At 43.4% G+C, this 21,037-nt stretch overlaps 1 protein-coding gene across 2 annotated transcripts in view; it reads right to left on the reverse strand.

Moving 5' to 3' along the window:
- Nucleotides 1-1,692: 1,692 nt before the first annotated feature.
- The window catches only part of UBTD2 (ubiquitin domain containing 2), a 50,708-nt gene continuing 31,363 nt past the window's right edge, over nucleotides 1,693-21,037 (reverse strand). For both annotated transcript variants that reach the window (XM_040415691.1, XM_040415692.1), the window contains one exon: nucleotides 1,693-2,461. In XM_040415691.1, the coding sequence (XP_040271625.1) occupies nucleotides 2,064-2,461 (398 nt within the window). In that variant the 3' untranslated portion in view covers nucleotides 1,693-2,063. The remainder of the gene's footprint in view (nucleotides 2,462-21,037) is intronic.

Below are 21,037 nucleotides of genomic sequence, written 5' to 3' on the forward strand. Positions count from 1 at the left end.
CGTGTGAATGAGGCCTTAGATACCATAATTAAAGGAATCACATATGTAAGAATTCCGTTTGCATTTTACATTCAAGGGCCTCAAACTTCTATGGGTTGAGTATTAGAGCTCCATACAACTCTGAATTGTGAAGAGCCATAAAATGATTCTATATATGAGACCCCTAAAAAAAAAATACATCAAAAAGTGCACTGTGCGATCCTAGATTAAAGGGGTTGTGTCACAAAACATATTGTACATTTTTCAAACCAGCACCTGGATCTAAATACTTTTGTAATTGCATATAATTTATGGTACTTTCACACTAGCGTTGTTAGAATCCGTCAGGCAGTTCCGTTGCCGGAACTGCCTGCTGGATCCGGAAATCCATATGCAAACGGATATCTTTTTTTTCTGGATCCGGTGGACTTATTCATTGAAATACCGGATCCATCTTTCCGGTATCATCCGGAATTACGGATCTGGTATTTAATTTTTTCAAAGCTAAAAAGAACTGCGCATGCGCAAACCGGAAAACCGGATCCAGCGATGCGCCAATTTTCGGAACACTTGGTACCAGATCTGACATTAATACATTTCAATGGAAATTAATGCCGGATCCGGCAAGTGTGGAGTGTTCTGGTATTTTGTCCGGTCAAATACCGTACAAGGGACGGAACGGAAGACATCCTGACGCATACTGAACGGATTGCTTTCCATTCAGAATGCATTGGGACAAAATGGACGCGTTTTTTTTCTGGTATTGAGACCCTTTACCGGATTTCAATACCGCAAAAGAAGAAAGCTAGTGTGAAAGTACCCTTAAATATAGTATAACCAGTGAGCCATTTAATAAAATTATCTGTATGGCGCCACCTGCTGTTTATTCTTTTCCTTATGTTTTGTCCATCTCACTGAGCTGGTCGAACGTGCTCAGTTTAAATCTTTAACTGACACCAGTCATGTTCTATTAGAAGCTGTGGCAGTTACAGGGAAAGAGCGGTAGCAGAAAGGACACACCCCTGAGCTGCCAGGCTGAAGATAATCAAGGAGCATGCAGCAATGAATGGGGAGATCTCTGGATCCATGTAAGCTACAGGGCTGGTTCTAGCTTTGTTAGAAAGAGATTGTCATGTACTATATGGTGTCTGATTTCCATTTTTTACATCACTCATGGCATAACCCCTTTAACTAGACTATTACAACCCCTAGTGACCCTTATGAACAGTCTTTGGCCTTTGTTGGAATAATGAATCTATTTAGTAGGAGTCTAATTTAACTCAGAAATCTGTGCTCAAACCAGACTGTACAATAGAAAACCATATACCAATGCACAGCTATCTTTGCATCACCGCTTTTTATTTCTGTAGTTCCGCTCCAATGTAAGAGCAGAACCGCTGAAATAACCAAAACGCAGATTTAGTCATATGACAGACATGAATTGTGCACAACTGACTGCTCGGACTATAATGGGGTCAGTCAGGGAGCACAGCATTTTACCAGAAACAAACAGTGCAGCACGCTTTGGTACTTTGTCTGCCATTTTTGATTGAATCTGCGATTGCGGCCCAGAACAGAGCCTCCGACTGTCCTAAAGTCAAGGTAATACATATTACACTGTGACAATGTCTTCTGCAATACGGACTAACCTCCCCACACACCATAAGGTCAGGCAGGAGTACCGTTTTCAAAAAGTGACCAAACATTTGGTTGTTTAAAATTTTCATTATTGTTTTTTTAAAAGTGCAATGCTAAATACTCCACGTACAGTCCAAACCTTTATAGAACAGATAAAAAAAGACAGTTTTCCTGATGTTATAAAAAGTCTTTTGTTTGCATTATTAAGAAATACAACTGATCCCCCCCCCCTCCATTAAAACTCAGAGGAAGGCCCGGCTCTTCCTTCTGCTGTTACATGTCCACTGAACCAGCTACAAGTCCTGTGATGCCAAAGAGGCCTGCAATGGGTTACATTGCTCTGACAGCTCAGGACTTAAAAAAATGAAAAGAAAAAAGTTACAGGCTGCGTACAAACATAGCAAGAGTAAAGAGGATGAGGATAGTGAGCATGGTCTTTGAGATGGTCAATTCTCTACTGGTGTGGGATTTGGAACAGGCTGGCTCACTATTACTTGCACTACGTAGTCCTTGGGAATCTTCAACTCCTCCAGTCTCATTTTGTCTGTGAGTGGCCGGCCAGAAAAAAACCAGCGCTGGCTGGCAGGTTCCACACCTTCCACCGTGTGGAGGCGTCTCTTCATGTGATATACAGTGTCCGTGCTACGCACCAAGAGCCTAAGGTCCTTTCCTGTTGAGAGGCGCAGTCGCAGCTGGCATTCATGACCAGAATTTGGAGGGGGGTCAGGGATATCCAAAGTTTCTGTGTCACTCTTCTCTTCAATCATATTAATAGGAGGGGCAAGGCAGTAAACGGGCAGCTGATAGCGATTTCCCAGTTCGTCGTAGCACTCGGTAAGGGCACCTTTAAAAAAAGAAAACATATTTGAAGTATATCCTGTAAAATACACTGAAGAAAAGATATTTACTAGAGGAATAACGTTATGCATGTGACCGGGGCCGGACAGGCCATACACACTACAGGGAAACTTCCCAGGAGGCCAATGCCCAGGGGGCCGCTCCCCTCCCGAGGCAACTGGAGTAAGACAGCACGTGGCAGCTAGCGTTGGCCACCACAGGGGAGCAGTTGTTGGAGGGTATTTTGTGATGCACTGTGGTGTGGTGTGGTATAATGTGCCTCAATATAGAATTGCTGGCCTGCCTACTTGCGTTAATCCTGCCTTCTGTCAATTTGTACCAGACTACAAAATGGGGCCACTTTTTGTTTGTTTTTTATAGGGCCACTTTAAAGGGTTTCTACCACCACATTTTGACCTATTTAGCTGTCAGACACTAGCGATCTGCTAGCGTCTGCTGTACCTAACCATGCTATTATAATACCTTTCTCTGCAGCGGTTACCCTAAAAAACGTAGTTTTATTGGTATGCAAATGAGCCTCTAGGTGCTATGGGGGCGTCTTTTCAGCACCTAGAGGCTCCGTCCACTCACCATTTCTGCCGCCCAGCGCACTCCAGCCCGCCCCTCTCCTCTAGATTGACAGCCTACTCGCGCCTGCGCAGTGTGCTTCTATTCGGCGCAGGCGCAGTGACTGTTGGACTGCTCCCTGTGCCGTAATCGGCGCAGACGCAGTGAAGATGCCGGCGCAGGGAGACAGTCACTGCGCCTGCGCTGAATACAGAAGCACACGGCGCAGGCGCGAGAATTCGGCCGAGATGCAGAGAAGTAGTCTGTCAATCTAGAGGAGAGGGGCGGGCTGGAGCGCGCTGGGCGGCAGAAATGGTGAGTGGACGGAGCTTCTAGGTGCTGAAAAGACGCCCCCATAGCACCTAGAGGCTCATTAGCATACCAATAAAACTACGTTTTTTAGGGTAACCACTGCACAGAAAGGGATTACAATAGCATGGTTAGGTAGAGCGGACACTAGCAGATCGCTAGTGTCCGACAGCTAAATAGGTGAAAATGTGGTGGTAGAAACCCTTTAAGTTCCCAGTCTGCCCTTGCATCTGACAGAAAAAACTGTGATAATGTGGCTGCAAAGGAAGGTAGCAAGATGCACATCCATTTAATGTATGGGCACTTCATCTGCTGCCATACAATGTCAGTGCGTGCGGCATCAACCATACATATAGGGGGAATTTATCATTCCCCTTAAGCCTTTTTTTTGGCGTTAACCCCTTTGGCATAACCCTGGTTTTGTGACTTTTAAATGCCATTGAGACTGGCATTTAGTTTTTTGCCGCCTTCGCCAGTTCCCAAAAAGGAGGCGCGATGAAGGTGGAGGGTGGCCATTGGCCTCGGCACATTCATCATTATTTATGCCAGAAACTGGTCTAAATAACGACTTAAATTGACAGCACCTCCAAGCTGCCATAGATTTAGGCCTCGGCTACACTGCAACTTTTTGTAGCAAGATTGTAACAACTGAACTACAGCTTCAGTCCTAATGAATGCATTCGGTTGGACGCAATCTTGTGGACTGCAGATGTCACTCAATAGTTTAAATCAATCAGTCCCGGTACAAAAAGTCGCAGCATAGCTGAGGGTCTCAAGGCTGGAGCACGGACTGCCGGAGGAGGCATGTCATTTAGGACTCAGCCTACGCCTCGTCATAAATGACATGCCTCCTCCGACAGCACGGGCTCCATCAAGACCAGTGTAGCACACAGTAGCCTTGATAAACCAGGGCCACAGACTCACAGAGCATGTTCACAAATGTGGATTGATCCACACAATCTCTGGAACAACGAACCATCTCTAGCAATTTAGTACATATGCTTTACAATGTGAAAGTGTACAATAGTAGTGAGGAGAGTTATAGTCCAGAGATAATACTGTATTTTTCTACGCCAACTAAATTTATATGCTATGTAATGTGTTAAACATTTAAGACTGTGGCATTAGTCCAATGTATTCTTTTGCCATAGCATTCATTAACCATTTAGCCAAAAAATGTATGTATTATTATATGCCATAATAAATTACTTAAAACAAACTTCATACAAGATAAATCATTTCTCATGATGCCTACTCTGTCCACTAGGTGGTGCCAAGACCTAAACCACAGCTCTTTGAATAGCGATTGGGCAGGTATCCTGCACGTTTCTCAGTCGGTCCTCATTAAGGGTCCATTCACACGTCCGCAAAATGGGTCCGGATCTGTTCCGCAACGGATCCAGACCCATTAATTTTCAATGGGGCTGCAAAAGATGCGGACAGCACACAGTGTGCTGTCCGCATCCGCACTTCTGTTCCGCAAGAAAATAGAACATGTCCCATTCTTGTCCGCAGACACGGACAAGAAAAGGCATTTCTATCTAAAGTGCCGGCCATGTGCGGTCCACAAATGCAGACCGCACATGGCCGGTGTCCGTGTTTTGAACACTTGCGGACGTGTGAATGGACCCTAACAATTGTATGAGTGTTTCTCCTTTTGGTTTTTATTGGTGTCAGCTGGCACAGCTTCTTGCAGCCTGAAGATACATGCAGGTTTTTATGTAGTTTTTGAAGATAAAATCAAGAGTGGATCGTAAAAGCAAAGAAAGAAAGAACGGTATTAAGGGCAGATACTATTACCACTTCTGGTTTTTGCTTCAAAAACTGCATAAAACAACCTGAATGTGTGCAGCACCCTGAGCGGAACAAAGTGGTATGTCTGTTCTGATTTCATTCTTGACAGCAGTAACTGGCTACAACGATTCTGGTAATCTCATCGCTCAATCACTGCAACATTGCACTTGGTGCTGCCACATGGTCAGGCTTTTTTATGCAGTTTTTGAAGCAAAAACTAGGAGTGAATTAAAAAATAGTGGAGAAGCCACATCTGTCAATACTTTTTCTCCCTTTGTGATCCACATCCGATTTTGGTTTCAAAAACTACATAAAAAAACCTGAACGTCTGGCAGCACTCTCAAACCACTTTCAAATGTCAATGATTTGATCGGTGATCTCTATCAGTCATTATGAGCCAAAAATGCAGAAGAGGTATCTCTTTCCCTTACGTTACCTATGTCTGTGTAGGCTGCTCTCCTGGTTTTGGCTCACAATCCCTGATTGAAATTGCCGACTAAAGAATAGGCAAAACAAAGGCCTTATTCACAGAGTTTTGCATCAGTGACTTAGTATGGTATAATAAAAAGATTTGCTCCTGTTGTGTTTTTGACCCACAGCTGGTATTGGCTCACAATCACTGACCAAAACAGAGAGGCCAACTTTCACACATCAGTGTTTGATCAGTGGTTTCCATCAGCGATTGTGAGCCAAAACCAGGGTGAAAAAAAAGAAGGCCTTAAAGAGGACCTTTCACTAGTTTAAAAACTAAAAACTAACTATATCAGTGGGCAGAGCGGCGCCCAGGGGTCACCCTGCACTTACTAGTGTGTCTGGGTGCCGCTCCGTTCGCCCGGTATCTGCAGCTCCCTCTGTTGTACTGGGCGGAGTCTTTGTATTAGGGTTGTCCCTTGCTGCAGCGCTGGCCAATCGTAGCGCACAGCTCATAGCCTGGGAGTCCCAGGCTATGAGCTGTGCGCTACGATTGGCCAGCGCTGCAGCAAGGGACAACCCTAATACAAAAACTCCGCCCAGTACAACAGAGGGAGCTGCAGACACCGGAGCCTATACCGGGCGAACGGAGCGGCACCCAGACATACTAGTAAGTGCAGGGTGACCCCTGGGCGCCGCTCTGCCCACTGATATAGTTAGTTTTTAAACTAGTGAAAGGTCCTCTTTAAGCCCCATTCACATGACTGCATTTCTTGGTTTGCATCTGATCTGCATTTTTTGCAGGTAGGATGTGGACCCATTCATTAATGGGTCCGCAAAAAATGCAGACAGCATCCCGTGTGCTGTCCGTACAACCGTTCCCTAGCCCTGCAAAAGAGATGCCCTATTCTTCTCCCTTTTGTGGACAAGAATAGGCATTGTTGCAATGGATCTGGAAAAAAAAAAAAAGATGCAACAAGGACGTCATCTGTATTTTTTTGCAGATCCAATTTTTGAGGACCACAAAATACATACGATCGTGTAAATGCACCCTTATTCACACGTCAGTGTTTTTGTCAGTTATTTTGAGTAGAGATGAGCGAATTTCATATTTTGAAATTCGTTCACGCTTCGTTTACTGGTAAAAGGTGAATTGCGTTATGGAATCTGTTAGCACGGACCATAACGCAATTCTATGACGGAATGCCTTTAGAGGCATTCCGTCATAATAGAAGTCTATGGGCTGCATAACGGATCCGTCCCATTTCTGTTATGCTGGGATGGATCCGTTATGCAGCCCATAGACTTCTATTATGACGGAATGAATAACGGAATGCCTTTAAAGGCATTCAGTGATAGAATTGCGTTATGGTCCGTGGTAACGGAATCCATAACGCAATTCACCTTTTACTAGTAAACAAAGTGCGAACGAATTAAAAAATATGAAATTCACTCATCTCTAATTGTGAGCCAAAACCAGGAGTGGAAAGATCTCCACCTGGTTTTGGCTCAAAATCACTGATGCAAATCACTGACCGAACACAGACGCGTGAATAAGGCCTCATGCACACGACCGTTGTGTGCATCCGTGTCCGATGTTCCGTTTCCCGTGATTTTCTGCGAACCCATTGACTTTCAATGGGTCCGTTAAAAACTCAGAAAATGCACCGTTGTACATCCGCGTCCGTGTTTCCTGTCCGTCAAAAAAATATGACCTGTCCTATTTTTTTGATGGACAACGGTTCACGGACCCATTCAAGTCAATGGGTCTGTGAAAAAACACGGATGCACACAAGATTATCATCCGCGTCCGTCATCCGTGTCCGTAGACTACTTTTACACAGACGGATCCGCTGATCAGTCTGCACAAAAGCTTTTTAGATCTGAGTTTTCACGACAGTATATTCTAACACAGAGGCGTTCCCATGGAGATGGGGAAGCTTCAAGTTAGAATATACTGAGAACTGTGTACATGACTGCCCCCTGCTGCCTGGCAGCACCCGATCTCTTACAGGGGGCTGTGATCCGCACAATTAACCCCTCAGGTGCCGCACCTGAGGGGTTAATTGTGCGTATTATAGCTCTCTGTAAGAGATCAGGTGCTGCCAGGCAGCAGGGGGCAGAGCCCCTCCCTCACCAGTTTTAAATTCATTGGTGGCCAGTGTGGCCCCCCCCTCCCTCCCCAGTATTATGTTCATTGGTGGCCAGTGCGGCCTCCCCTCTCCCCCCCTAAATAAAATCACCTTCCCCCATCATTGGTGGCCAGTGCGGCCTCCCCTCCCCTAATTAAAATCACCTTCCCCCATCATTGGTGGCCAGTGCGGCCTCCCTTCCCCTAATTAAAATCACCTTCCCCCATCATTGGTGGCCAGTGCGGCCTCCCCTCCCCCCTTCCTAATTAAAATCACCTTCCCCCATCATTGGTGGCAGCGGAGAGTTCCGATCGGAGTCCCAGTTTAATCGCTGGGGCTCCGATTGGTTACCATGGCAGCCAAGACGCTACTGCAGTCCTGGCTGCCATGGTTACTTAGCAATAGAAGCATTATACTTACCTGCGATGTCTGTGACCGGCCGGGCGCTCCTCCTACTGGTAAGTGACAGGTCTGTGCTATAAGCAATGCGCCGCACAGACCTGTCACTTACCAGTAGGAGGAGCGCCCGGCCGGTCACAGACATCGCAGGTAAGTATAATGCTTCTATTGCTAAGTAAGCATGGCAGCCAGGACTGCAGTAGCGTCTTGGCTGCCATGGTAACCGATCGGAGCCCCAGCGATTAAACTGGGACTCTGATCGGAACTCTCCGCTGCCACCAATGATGGGGGAAGGTGATTTTAATTAGGGATGGGGGGAGAGGGGAGGCCGCACTGGCCACCAATGATGGGGGGGGGGGTGATTTTAAGGGGGGGGGGGGGGAGGGGAGGCCGCACTGGCCACCAATGATGGGGGAAGGTGATTTTAATTAGGGGGGGGGGGAAGGGGAGGCCGCACTGGCCACCAATGAATATAATATTAGGGGGGGGGGAGGGAGGGGGTCCGCACTGGCCACTAATGAGTTAAATACAGGGGAGGGAGGGGGGGCCGCACTGGCCACCAATGAATTTAAAACTGGGGAGGGAGGGGGTCTGCCCCCTCCTGCCTGGCAGCACCTGATCTCTTACAGCGGGCTATGATACGCACAATTAACCCCTCAGGTGCGGCGCCAGTTAGGATACAGTTTTTTTTATTGTAGCTAGCTGAAATTCATTAAATCATTTCCACAATGCAGAATAACAGGGTTTAATGAGGCTGCTAAACTGGCTAAATAGAAAAGTTCATCCTGAATGCATGGCAGAACTGAAAAATCGCCAAGCGCGTCAGCTGTTTGAGGGCTTGTTACTTCTGCATCACAAAATCAATAATTGTAGCATCCATAGCACTTTTCTTTTGTGACAGTTATGTGGGGGTTTGTTTTTTTTGGGAGGTGGGCTGTTGTTTTTATTGGTACCCCTGTGGGAGCTGGGGTTTTAGTATAAGTAAAGTAGCAATTCCCATAAGCACGAGGACTGCTGAATTGTAGCAGTATTAGATGTATTGACAGGTGGTCCTGTCACATTGATATAACCGAATATTTCACAGAACCTATCCTGGTAATGCAATCCACTACTCACTCCAAAAACGTGTACAACTACAAGTCCCAGCCCGTCTAGAACTGGGACTAGAAATTCCAAAGTATGTACAAGCTTATCTAATTGGAGTATATAGTAACCCTTGGAAGGTACCCTCCCAGGCTTTCAGGACTCCCTTAAGACATAAGTAGATGGCTAAGGCTAGTTTCACATATGCGGCGAGAGATCAGCCTGCCGGAGCTCTCTGGATCTGCACAGACTGCTGGAGTAGGCATTTACTATATGACCAGCCCTGTGACTCATAGCACCTGCCGGTCTTGAAAAATCAGTGTCTATGTCCATAATGGGTTAATGACATACCATATGAATAAATCACCTACAGCAAACAACATTTAGAGATTTAATATGCCTCCGTAGAGGAGAGCAGATATCAAATCATAACACTTCTGCATCCAGAATCTCTTTTCAAGATGTCAATGAATATGGTACCATATTTGCTCTATGACATCTGTCAGGAACGGAACAGTGCATGAGATTTACTGCTAGGAGACCTCAGCATCTTTTAAATCTGGCATCAGCCTATTAAGACAGAGATTGAGTGCCAGTAATGACTGAATCTTGTCCTCGAGTATTCTTCCAACTGTTCAACAGCCAAGAGCATGAGAAAACGGCTAGAGTGGGTGTCCCTAGACAGTAATACTTAGCATATTGACTTGGGCAGCTGCTGAACGATTAGTTCAGGAGGCAGGGGGAGGAGAAGAAATGGCTCACAAGTTGAGGAAGAAGCAGGTTTATTTTATTCAATTGTACCAAGTTTATTGGGATTATTCAAGTTTTCAGTTATCCTCATCGTGTGTATGACTTATTGAAATGTTCGTACTTACCTGCTCCCCACGTCCCCGGCTTGTTTACTTCTCCCCAGTTATGGACATGGTCACTTGTGCTGGTGACTATGTCCACACTCAACCAGGAGTAAACAAGCCAGGTACTAGAAGATGGCCGAGCAGGACCAGAGCAACAGGGAGCTGGTAAGCATAAATCTTTTACTAGGTCATACACCCTATGGGGCATGACTGAAAACATAAGTAATTCCAGAAAACCTCTTTAAGGTTCACTAGGCTTATGGGGGATCCTGGAGGGTCACTTCAAATTATACAATTTAGTGTGTTGCAATCACCACATACTGTGTTCTTACTGAGTTATATGTATAAATAAACTATACAATGAGCTAAGACTTCCCAGGGGGTTGGTTGCCGCAGGAAGCAAGATTTTTGGGGACAATCAACTGTCTAGGCAGGACATTTGGAGCTCTGTTTCAAACAAAGATATATTAATTAGACCTCAACTTAGAAACTAATTACGGGGGGGGGGGGGGACCCAATTTGTGTTTAAAGGTGGGAATTCACTTTAGAGGGAACCCGTTATCAACTTTATGGTGACCTTACTGAGGGCAGCATAAAATAGTGACAGGCGCTGATTTCAGCGGTGTGTCACATCAGCTAAAAGTAAGTGGTTGCCGAGAACCAGCATCATAATCATTACAGCCCAGGCCTTGAAAAGAGTCAAATCTACCTGAGAAGAGTCCTGGTTATTCCTAATCTCCTGCACTCTCACCCATCTGCTGATGATTGGCAGTTCTCTCCTAGACAGAAAGGGAGAAAACTATGTAGAAGTCTGTCAATCATCAGTAGGTGGGCAGGGAGAGCAGGAATTCATGAATAACCAGGACTCTTCTCAGGTGGCCAGGACTCTTTTTCCAGGCCCAGTCTGCAATGATTGTGATGTTGGTTCTTGGCAACCACTTACTTTTAACTTATAAATGACAGACCGCTGAAATCCACTCATCTGTATCTACTTTATGCTACCATTAGTATGGGTAGCATAAAGGTGATGACAGGTTCCCTTTAAGGACCATTTACACACATGCAGCTTGTGATACAGCTATAACATAGATGTTTATATTTTCCTAGAAGTTAAAAAAAAAAATTGATTTCTTAGTGGTTGATGCCTTGTGATGGCTAAGGCTACTTTCACACTAGCGTTAATATTTTCCGGTATTGAGATCTGTCATAGAGTCTCAATACCAGAAAGAACACTTCCGCTTGTCATTGTCAAAAAGGACAAAACGTAACTGAACAGAACGGAGTGCTCCAAAATGCATTCCGTTCTCATACCAGAGAGTAAACCGGTTTGCTTTCCGTCCTGGGATGCGGAGCAAGACAGATCCGTCATGACACACAATGCAAGTTTTCTCTGACACAATCTTTCACAATAGAAAATGGATGCGTCCCCCATTTGCTTTCAATGGAGTTCATGACGGATCAGTCTTGGGTATGTTTAAGATAATAAAACCGGATCCGTTCATAACAGATGTAGACGGTTGTATTATCACTAATGATAGCGTTTTTGCTGAACCCTGACGGATCCAGCAAAAACGCTAGTGTGAAAGTAGCCTTACAGCACAAAGAAACCGTGAGGTCACTATTTCTAGGTACTGTTGTAACTATGTGAGGCTTCAGATAGTGAGGAGGAGGTCTTGAACGCTTGCTACGTTCTCATCCTCTTTTCAGTTAGCCATTAAAAGGTATCAACAACTACGGAGTCTTCATTTTATTTTACTATCTATTTACTGGCTTAGATGTTTTTTTTACTATACTTTCCTAGTATTGTGTGTGCTGCAAATGATGTTGCATTTCTGATCACAATATGCATGTGACAATTACAAACTATAAAAAAATAATTCATAAATGAGAAAATTCTCATTTCCTATTTATTCAGTTTATTGCTCAATACACACATTTACACTGCAACAGGTTTGTTATAATCCATAGACTGGCATCTAGTTCAATCCTCTTTTACTTGCCTTTGTATGTGTGGCTAAGGCCTCATGTACACGACCGTATGTATTTTACGGTCCGCAAAAAATACGGATGACGTCCGTGTGCATTCCATATTTTGCGGAACCCAACAGCTGGCCCCTAATAGAACAGCACTATCCTTGTCCGTAATGCAGACAATAATAGGACATGTTCTATTGTTTTTGTGGAACGGAAACAGAATGCACAGGAGTAACTGCTGTTTTTTTTGCGGACCCATTGAAATGAAGGGTTACTTATAAGGTCCACAAAAAAAAAACGGAATGGACACGGAAAATACGTTCGTGTGCATGAGGCCTAAGGCTGGGGCTGCAAAGAAACTTTTGCACTGGGACTTCTAAGCGAGTCAGGCCAGAAAACTGCATGGAGTTGTGTGGACTGCATTCTGATTGTGTTGGCTAGAATACCATAGTCAGTCTGCTCTGGACCCAAACTACATTTTTGTGCCTCTGATTTATTTGAAAGCATGCAGAGGTTTTTTCCTCATACATAATATTCCAATGCACATACCATATGGCTGCACAAACCATGCCTAGAAGTCTGAAATATGGACTCATTACAACTGTGTGCTGTCCTTGCATGTATCAATACCTGTCTACTTGAAGTCTAAAATGGCATACTACGATAAATGTGCCATGTGCTACTCTGAAAGCTTGTTACTCTCCTATTTCTATCCCATAACTGTGAGCCGTACTCTTAAAAATAAATTAGACCTGTTCTGTCAGTCTGATTAATCGCCCAACTTCTGGAAGGACCATTCTTGAGACTCATGGATCCACTGCCCAAAACATTATATTCATTTTACATTGTTGATAAAAGCTTCATGTTATCAAAGTCATTCTAGAGCAGGTATCAACCTCTGGTGAAAGTACATCTCCCGGCATGCTCCATTCACTTCTATAGGAGTTAGGAAAACAGCCAAGCAAGTGTGCATGCTGGGAGTTGCAGTTTAGGCTACTTTCACACTGGCGTTTTGGTTTTCCATTTGTGAGATCCGTTCAGGGCTCTCACAAGCGGTCCAAAACGGATCAGTTTTGCCCTAATGCATTCTGAATGGAAAAGGATCCGCTCAGAATGCATCAGTTTGCCTCAGTTCCGTCTCCATTCCGCTTTGGAGGTGGACACCAAAATGTTGCCTGCAGCGCTTTGCTGTCTGCCTGACGAAGCGGAGCCAAACTGATCCTGACACACAATGTAAGTCAATGGGGACGGATCCGTTTTCTCTGACACCATAGAAAACGGATCCACCGCCCATTGACTTTCAATGGTGTTCAAGACGGATCAGTCATGGCTCTAGAAGACATAATACAACCGGATCCTTTCATGACAGATGCATGTGGTTGTATTATTGTAATGGAAGCATTTTTGAGAATCCATGACGGATCCGCCAAATAATGCTAGTGTGAAAGTAGGCTTTACCACAGCTTGGAGTGCCCGAGGTTGCTGGTTTCCTATTCTAGAGTGTAGGCTTTGATTCACTATGACACAAAGAACCAAATGAATACAAGTTTTCAAACACTCTCCGAGATGCAGCCCAAGCTGTCTTTCATTAGGAGAACAGGTGTAGGATCAAACTGCAATCTCAGACATCCACAGCAGAAATTATTTTTATATGTTGTAAATGGTAGATATCTTTTTCACATTCTGGCAGCCATTTATGATTGTTAAAGGGTATGTCCACCTTTGTAACCTAATTATTCTCGCCCCAACCATTTTGTGCCTACAGCTGTGACGCAAACCTGCTTGTATTGATAGATACAAGTTATAAACAAATCCTGTGAAGTTTGATCCTGCAGTCGTGGTCCTTCTTTAAAGGGGTTGTCTGTTTTTTAGGTCATCAATATCAGATTGGCGGGGGTGCCAGGAGTCAGATCAGCTGATTGAAGAGAACACAGCTCTCATACAAGCACTGCCTTCTCTGGTATGTTTGCCTGCCCACTGCAGAAATTGCAGTGGTTAGCAGGTGTAATTACAAGTAAGGCTTCCCCATTCACTTCTATGGGGGTGCTAGAGCTGGAACGAACCCCACAAGTGTGGCACTGACAACCTAGTCAAATGCTAGGAAATCCATACCAAAGTCTCTGAAAACTATTTCAAAGGGGTATTTCTAACACTGAAATTGATGTAATGTCCACAGGATTTGCCATATACTGTATATAGACAGCCGTGCATCCCACCTTTGTAACTTGCACACACGCTGAGAAGGGGGTTCCCATAAAAGTAAAGGCAGAATGCAGCACCGGTCCATTCATTTGCTGCCTCACTACACAGGTACAGTTCCCAGGGGTGGGACCCAAATGTATTACATGTTTATGAGATATTCTGTGGGTATGCCAGAAATGTCTGAGGCGAGAATAAAGTTTAGCCAAACATGATCCATGAGGAGAATTCATGGGATGTCAAGTTTATATAACTGTCTATACCGTACATGGCTTAAAGGAGTTCTCTCACTTCAGTAAGTGGCATTTATCATGTAGAGAAAGTTAATACAAGACACTTACTAATGTATTGTTATTATACATATTGCTTCCTTTCCTGGGTGATCATTTTTCCATCACATTATACATAGCTAGTTTCCATGGTTATGACCACCCTGCAATTCAGCAGTGGTGGTCGTGCTTGCGCACTATAGGAAAAAGCGCTGGCCTCTATGGTGGCCGGGAGCGTGGGTGCACACATAGGCTGATGCTTTTTACTATAGTGTGCAAGCATGACCACTGCTGCTGTATGGCAGGGTGGTCATAACCACGGAAATCAAAGAGTGTATAATGCGATGGAAAAATGAATCCAGCCAGTAAAGGAAGCAATATTGATAATAACAATACATTAGTAAGTGCCTTGTATTAACTTTCTCTACATGATCAATGCTATTTGCAGAAGTGAGACAAGCCCTTTATGAAAGATCTAAGCGAGTTGCTGTAGATGTAAAAAAGATGGGACTTTTTCCCATATGTGAAGGGCTGCAATGTCTTCCAAAGTGACATCCTGTGGATAGGTCACAAATATCTCAATTGGAAATTAGTTTTTGTTTTCTCCTGTTTGCATCAATTCATCCCACGGACAAATATGATGCTGTTCCAGGAAAACAAAATCCTGGACACATCCTTGCCGAATTTTCCACCTTTGGAAGGACTGTCAACGCTAAAGTCACCTCCCTGTATTCTTGGAAAAAAAGCCACACAAAGTTTGCTAAAGATCCCATGCAATGACTACGTAGACATTTACTTTTCCACCTTCTTGCAAATCTGTAGTTCTTGACCTCCTGCTGACAACTGTACAACACTATTCATAAGATGAAGAGCTAATGTTCTACAGCCTTTTCATAGTATCTCTTCCTGGCAAACTGAAAACAACCAAATAAATCAAAATAATGACCCGCTAGGAGTACACTGGCTGCATTCAAGGTAGCCTAAGTATGTGGTATGCGTCGGAGTCTAGCTAGGCTGGTGACTACTAAAAAGGGATGGAGAAATGGACTTGTTTGTAATATGAAGGGTCAGTATGAAGTAGACCCTAAATGACCCTTAAAAGCTTTGAAGAATTCTCCTTAAAGAAAGTAAAGGCTATAAACTAATGCTAACAGGGCAGCTATAAACATAATTGTGAACATTTAACTGCCCACGCTGGAAGATAGTAAAGCTTACAATGTAGCTGAGCATTCATTAGTATCATACGTGCCATAATCATATACAGTTCCATTAAGTTTGGCATGAAAAAGCATAGGGATATGAAATTGTCTTTATAAATGAGACAAGATTAAACTTAATAAATCCCATCAAAAAAAATGTACATAAAAAAAAAAACTAAAAAAATAAAGATTATTTGCACTGCTTTGTCCCAAAATGGCCATTAGTATTAAAGCTACTTTCACACTAGCGTTTTGGCTTTCCGTTTCTGAGATCCGTTCAGGGCTCCCACAAGCGGTCCAAAACGGATCAGTTTTGCCCTATTGCATTCTAAATAGAAAAGGATCCGCTCAGAATGCATCAGTTTGCCTCCGATCAGTCTCCATTCCGCTCTGGAGGCGGACACCAAAACATTGCTTTGCTGTCCGCTTGTAGAAACTGAGCCAAACGGATCCTGGTACGCAATGTAAGTCAATAGGGACGGATCCGTTTTCTCTGACACAATTTGGCACAATAGAAGACGGATCCGTCTTCCATTGACTTTCAATGGAGTTCATGATGGGTCCGTCTTGGCAATGTTACAGATAATACAAACGGATCCGTTCATGACTGATGCATGCAGCTGTATTATTGTAACGGATCCGTTTTTGCAGATCCATGACGGATCCGCCCAAAACGTGTGAAAGTACTCTAAAATAAGCGTTTTTTTCTCATATGGTGAATGCCATAACAAACAAAAAAAAATAAAAAATGGCTGATGCCTTTTCTTGTTGCTTTACATCCCAAAAAAAGAAGAAAAAAAAAAAAAGGATCAAAAAAGTAATACACTCCAAAATGGTATCAATAAAGTCCAGACTGCCCCGCAACAATTAAGTCTTCATGCAGTTTTGTAGAAAAAAGGTCAGAATATGGTGATTAAAACATATTAAAACATAAGAAAAATTTAATAAATGTGGTATTGCTGTAATCGTACTGACCTGGAGAATGAAGGGTACAGGTCAGTTTTACTGCATAGTAAGGTTGTCACGATACCAAAATTTTGATTTGATTTTGATACCATAAAACAGTATTGCGATACTCAATACCATGCGAAAAAAATAAAAAAAACACCAAAAAAGCCCTGTGCATTCCACATTTTATGAAATGTTCGGCCCATAATAGAACAGTCCTATCCTATTGTTTGGGGGGGGGGACAAGGTGACAAAAAAATAAAAATATAAAAAATAAATAAATGCTGAATCGCGCGTTTCTTTTATTATTTTTTATTTTCTGTTACGGTGTTTACCGCATAGGAGATATTTTTAAATAGTTCACACTTTTTCAGGAGTGGCGATATGTAATATGTTTATTTTTTTATTGTTTATATATTTTATATGTACAATTGGGAAAGGGGGTGATTTGAACATAGTATTTTGTTGTTGTTTTTTTTACTTACTATTAGACCCCTTAGGGGCAAGAACCTGGGATTTTTTAATCTCTTGTCTTATTCACCCTAATAGAGCTCACACAGCAGCAGGGAGCTTACCATGGCAGCCATGGATGGCGTCAGTAGCGTCCTGGCTGCCATGGTAACCGATCAGAGCCCCAGGATTACACGGCTAGGGCTCCGATCAGAAGCTGCCACTGCACCACCAATGAAGAGGAGGGGAGGGGACCCTGTGGCCACTGCCACCAATGAATGTAACAATCAGGGGGAGCGCCTGTGGCCACTGCCTTTGGTTTTTAATGAGATTCAGGTCTGGAGAAAGCTCAGGCCCCTTCATTTGAGGTACCCCACTCTCCAGTAGCCATTCCCTAATGATGCGACCTCGATGAGCTGGCGCATTGTCATGCATGAAGATGAAATTAGGCCTGTGTTGTTCATGCAGAGGCACAATGACTGGATTAATGTTGTTATTAAAGTAGTATATGGGCTTATCACTGTACCATTCACAAAGTGTAGGGCAGTTCTGTATTGACAAGACAAACCTGCCGACACTAAGACCACCACCACCAACGGCTCGTCTGGTGACAACAGTGGCTGATGCATAGCACTTTCCTTGACATCTCCAACATCGTTGGCACCCATTATTTCTGCTCACTGTCAATCGACTTTCATCAGTGAACAGCACTAAGGCCCAGTGGTCCCTCGTCCAGCATAGATGCTACCTGGCCCATGCAGACAAGGGCGCCTAAGGTCAGGTACCCTTGCAGGTCATCTAGCACACAGACCACGCTGATCTAAACTGTTGCAAATGGTCTGACGTGACACTTGGGTAACTCTCACCTCCCTTAAATGTGCCTGGAGTTGTGTGGCATCCATTATACAGTTCCACAGGGCATTGTTCAAAATGAAGCGGTCATAAGTGTGGGATGTGGCCATAGGACGTCCACTTTATGACTTTCTGTGACTCTTCGAGTCTCTCTCTCTCCATCTCTGTTGCAACCTGCTGATAACACTAAGTACAGTAGCCACTTTCCCCTGAGAATATCCTGCTTGAAGCCTTGCAATGGCGAGGTACTGTTGATCAATTGTTATGTGTCGTCTTGGTCTCACGATGTCAAAATGTGAACAGCATGATGAGGAGGACTGTTTAAATACCAATTCTAATTGAACCCGGAAATTTATTGGGTGACTCATGGATCAAAAATCTTGTTGTGAATTTTGCCATTAAGCTCCTTGCTAGAGAACAGCAAGTTGTGCAAAAAGTACTGAAACATTGAACAGTTGGACATGTGCATTCAAAAGTGTAGAGAAGGTCACATTAAGTTCACCTGTAAAAGTTAAAGTGCATTTTAGGTTCATCCTGAAATTTCACCCACAAGCTAAATATCCTTAACTTTTTGTGATTAGTGTATGTCCTAAGCATCAGATATAGAAGATTATACTTCACCATCCTGGAGGCATAGTCTAGATCTACAGTTGCAATAAAAAGTATGTGAACCCTTTGGAATGATATGGATTTCTGCACAAATTGGTCATAAAATGTGATCCGATCTTGATCTAAGTCACAACAATAGACAATCACAGTCTGCTTAAACTAATAACACAAAGAATTAAATGTTACCATGTTTTTATTGAACACACCATGTAAACATTCACAGTGCAGGTGGAAAAAGTATGTGAACCCCTAGACTAATGACATCTCCAAGAGCTAATTGGAGTGAGGTGTCAGCCAACTGGAGTCCAATCAATGAGATGAGATTGGAGGTGTTGGTTACAGCTGCCCTGCCCTATGAAAAACACACCAGTTCTGGGTTTGCTTTTCACAAGAAGCATTGCCTCATGTGAATAATGCCTCGCACAAAAAAGCTCTCAGAAGACCTACGATTAAGAATTGTTGACTTGCATAAAGCTAGAAAGGGTTATAAAAGTATCTCCAAAAGCCTTGCTGTTCATCAGTCCATGGTAAGACAAATTGTCTATAAATGGAGAAAGTTCAGCAATGCTGCTACTCTCCCTAGGAGTGGCCGTCCTGTAAAGATGACTACAAGAGCACAGCGCAGACTGCTCAATGAGGTGAAGAAGAATGCTAGAGTGTCAGCTAAAGACTTACAAAAGTCTCTGGCTTATGCTAACATCCCTGTTAGCGAATCTACGATACGTAAAACACTAAACAAGAATGGATTTCATGGGAGGATACCACAGAGGAAGCCACTGCTGTCCAAAAAAAACATTGCTGCACATTTACAGTTTGCACAAGAACACCTGGATGTTCCACAGCAGTACTGGCAAATTATTCTGTGGACAGATGAAACCAAAGTTGAGTTGTTCGGAAGAAACACACAACACTATGTGTGGAGAAAAAGAGGCACAGCACACCAACATCAAAACCTCATCCCAACTGTGAAGTATGGTGGTGGGGGCATCATGGTTTGGGGCTGCTTGCTGCGTCAGGGCCTGGACGGATTGCTATCATCGAATGAAAAATGAATTCCCAAGCTTATCAAGACATTTTGCAGGAGAACTTAAGGCCATCTGTCCACCAGCTGAAGCTCAACAGAAGATGGGTGTTGCAACAGGACAATAACCCAAAGCATAGAAGTAAATCAACAACAGAATGGCCTAAACAGAATAAAATACGCCTTCTGGAGTGGCCCAGTCAGAGTCCAGACCTCAACCCGATTGAGATGCTGTTGTATGACCTCAAGAAAGCGATTCACACCAGACATCCCAATATTATTACTGAACTGAAACAGTTCTGTGAAGAGGAATGGTCAAGAATTACTCCTGACCGTTGTGCACGTCTGATCTGCAACTACAGGAAACGTTTGGTTGAAGTTATTGCTGCCAAAGGAGGTTCAACCAGTTATTAAATCCAAGGGTTCACATACTTTTTCCACCTGCACTCTGAATATTTACATGGTGTGTTCAATAAACACATGGTAACATTTAATTCTTTGTGTGTTATTAGTTTAAGTAGACTGTGATTGTCTATTGTTGTGACTTAGATGAAGATCAGATCACATTTTATGACCAATTTGTGCAGAAATCCATATCATTCCAAAGGGTTCACATACTTTTTCTTGCAACTGTAAAGAGAGCAAAAATCTAGTTCTAAACTGAAAATTTAAAAAGCAAAAACCAATAAAATACATAGATTATATCTCTGAAAATACAGAACTCCAAACTCAGTCAAATTGCACCAGTATTTTGGCTTGACAAATTCTCTGAAGTTTGCACAGGTCACACCGTGCTGTGCAAGAGTTTTAGGTAGGTGTGCAAAAAAGTTAGAATGCTTTCAAAAATAGAAGTATTAATAGTTTATTTTTATTAATTCACAAAAGATGAATCTAAATCAAACCACCCTATGACCAACCTTTGCATTCCCAACAATATCAATTCTTCTAGGTGCACTTGCACACAGTTTTCGAATTAACTCGGCAGGGAGGTTGTTCCAAACATCTTGGAGAGCTAACCACAGACCTTCAGTGGATACATGCTTGCTTTAATCCTTCATGCAATCCCAGACAGAGTTAATGTTGAGATCAGGGCTCCGTGAAGGCCATATCATGATTTCCAAGACTCCTTTTTTTCTTTACAATGAAGATAGTTCTTAATGACGACATTGGCTGTATGTTGTAAGACATTGTTCTGCTGCAAAATACATTAGGAGCCATTCAGATGCCTCCTTGATGGTATTTCATTATTTATAAGTATCTGCCTGTATCAAGCTCTTTTGAAGAAGAACAAAGTAATGGGCAATACTGAGGACCGTACACACAGTGGTTGGCCAAAGAAACTTAGTGCAGCAGATGAAAGATAGATCATTCGCACTTCCTTTCAAAATTGCAGGATGTCCTCCAGTGTCATTAGCTCAGAGCTGGCTGAAACCAGTGGGACCCAGGTACAACCATCCACTGTTCAGAGAAGTCTGGCCAAAAATGGTCTTGGAAGAATAGCAGATGCTCAAGG

The sequence above is a fragment of the Bufo bufo genome, chromosome 1, assembly GCF_905171765.1.
Source record: "Bufo bufo chromosome 1, aBufBuf1.1, whole genome shotgun sequence".
Taxonomy (NCBI): Eukaryota; Metazoa; Chordata; class Amphibia; order Anura; family Bufonidae; genus Bufo; species Bufo bufo.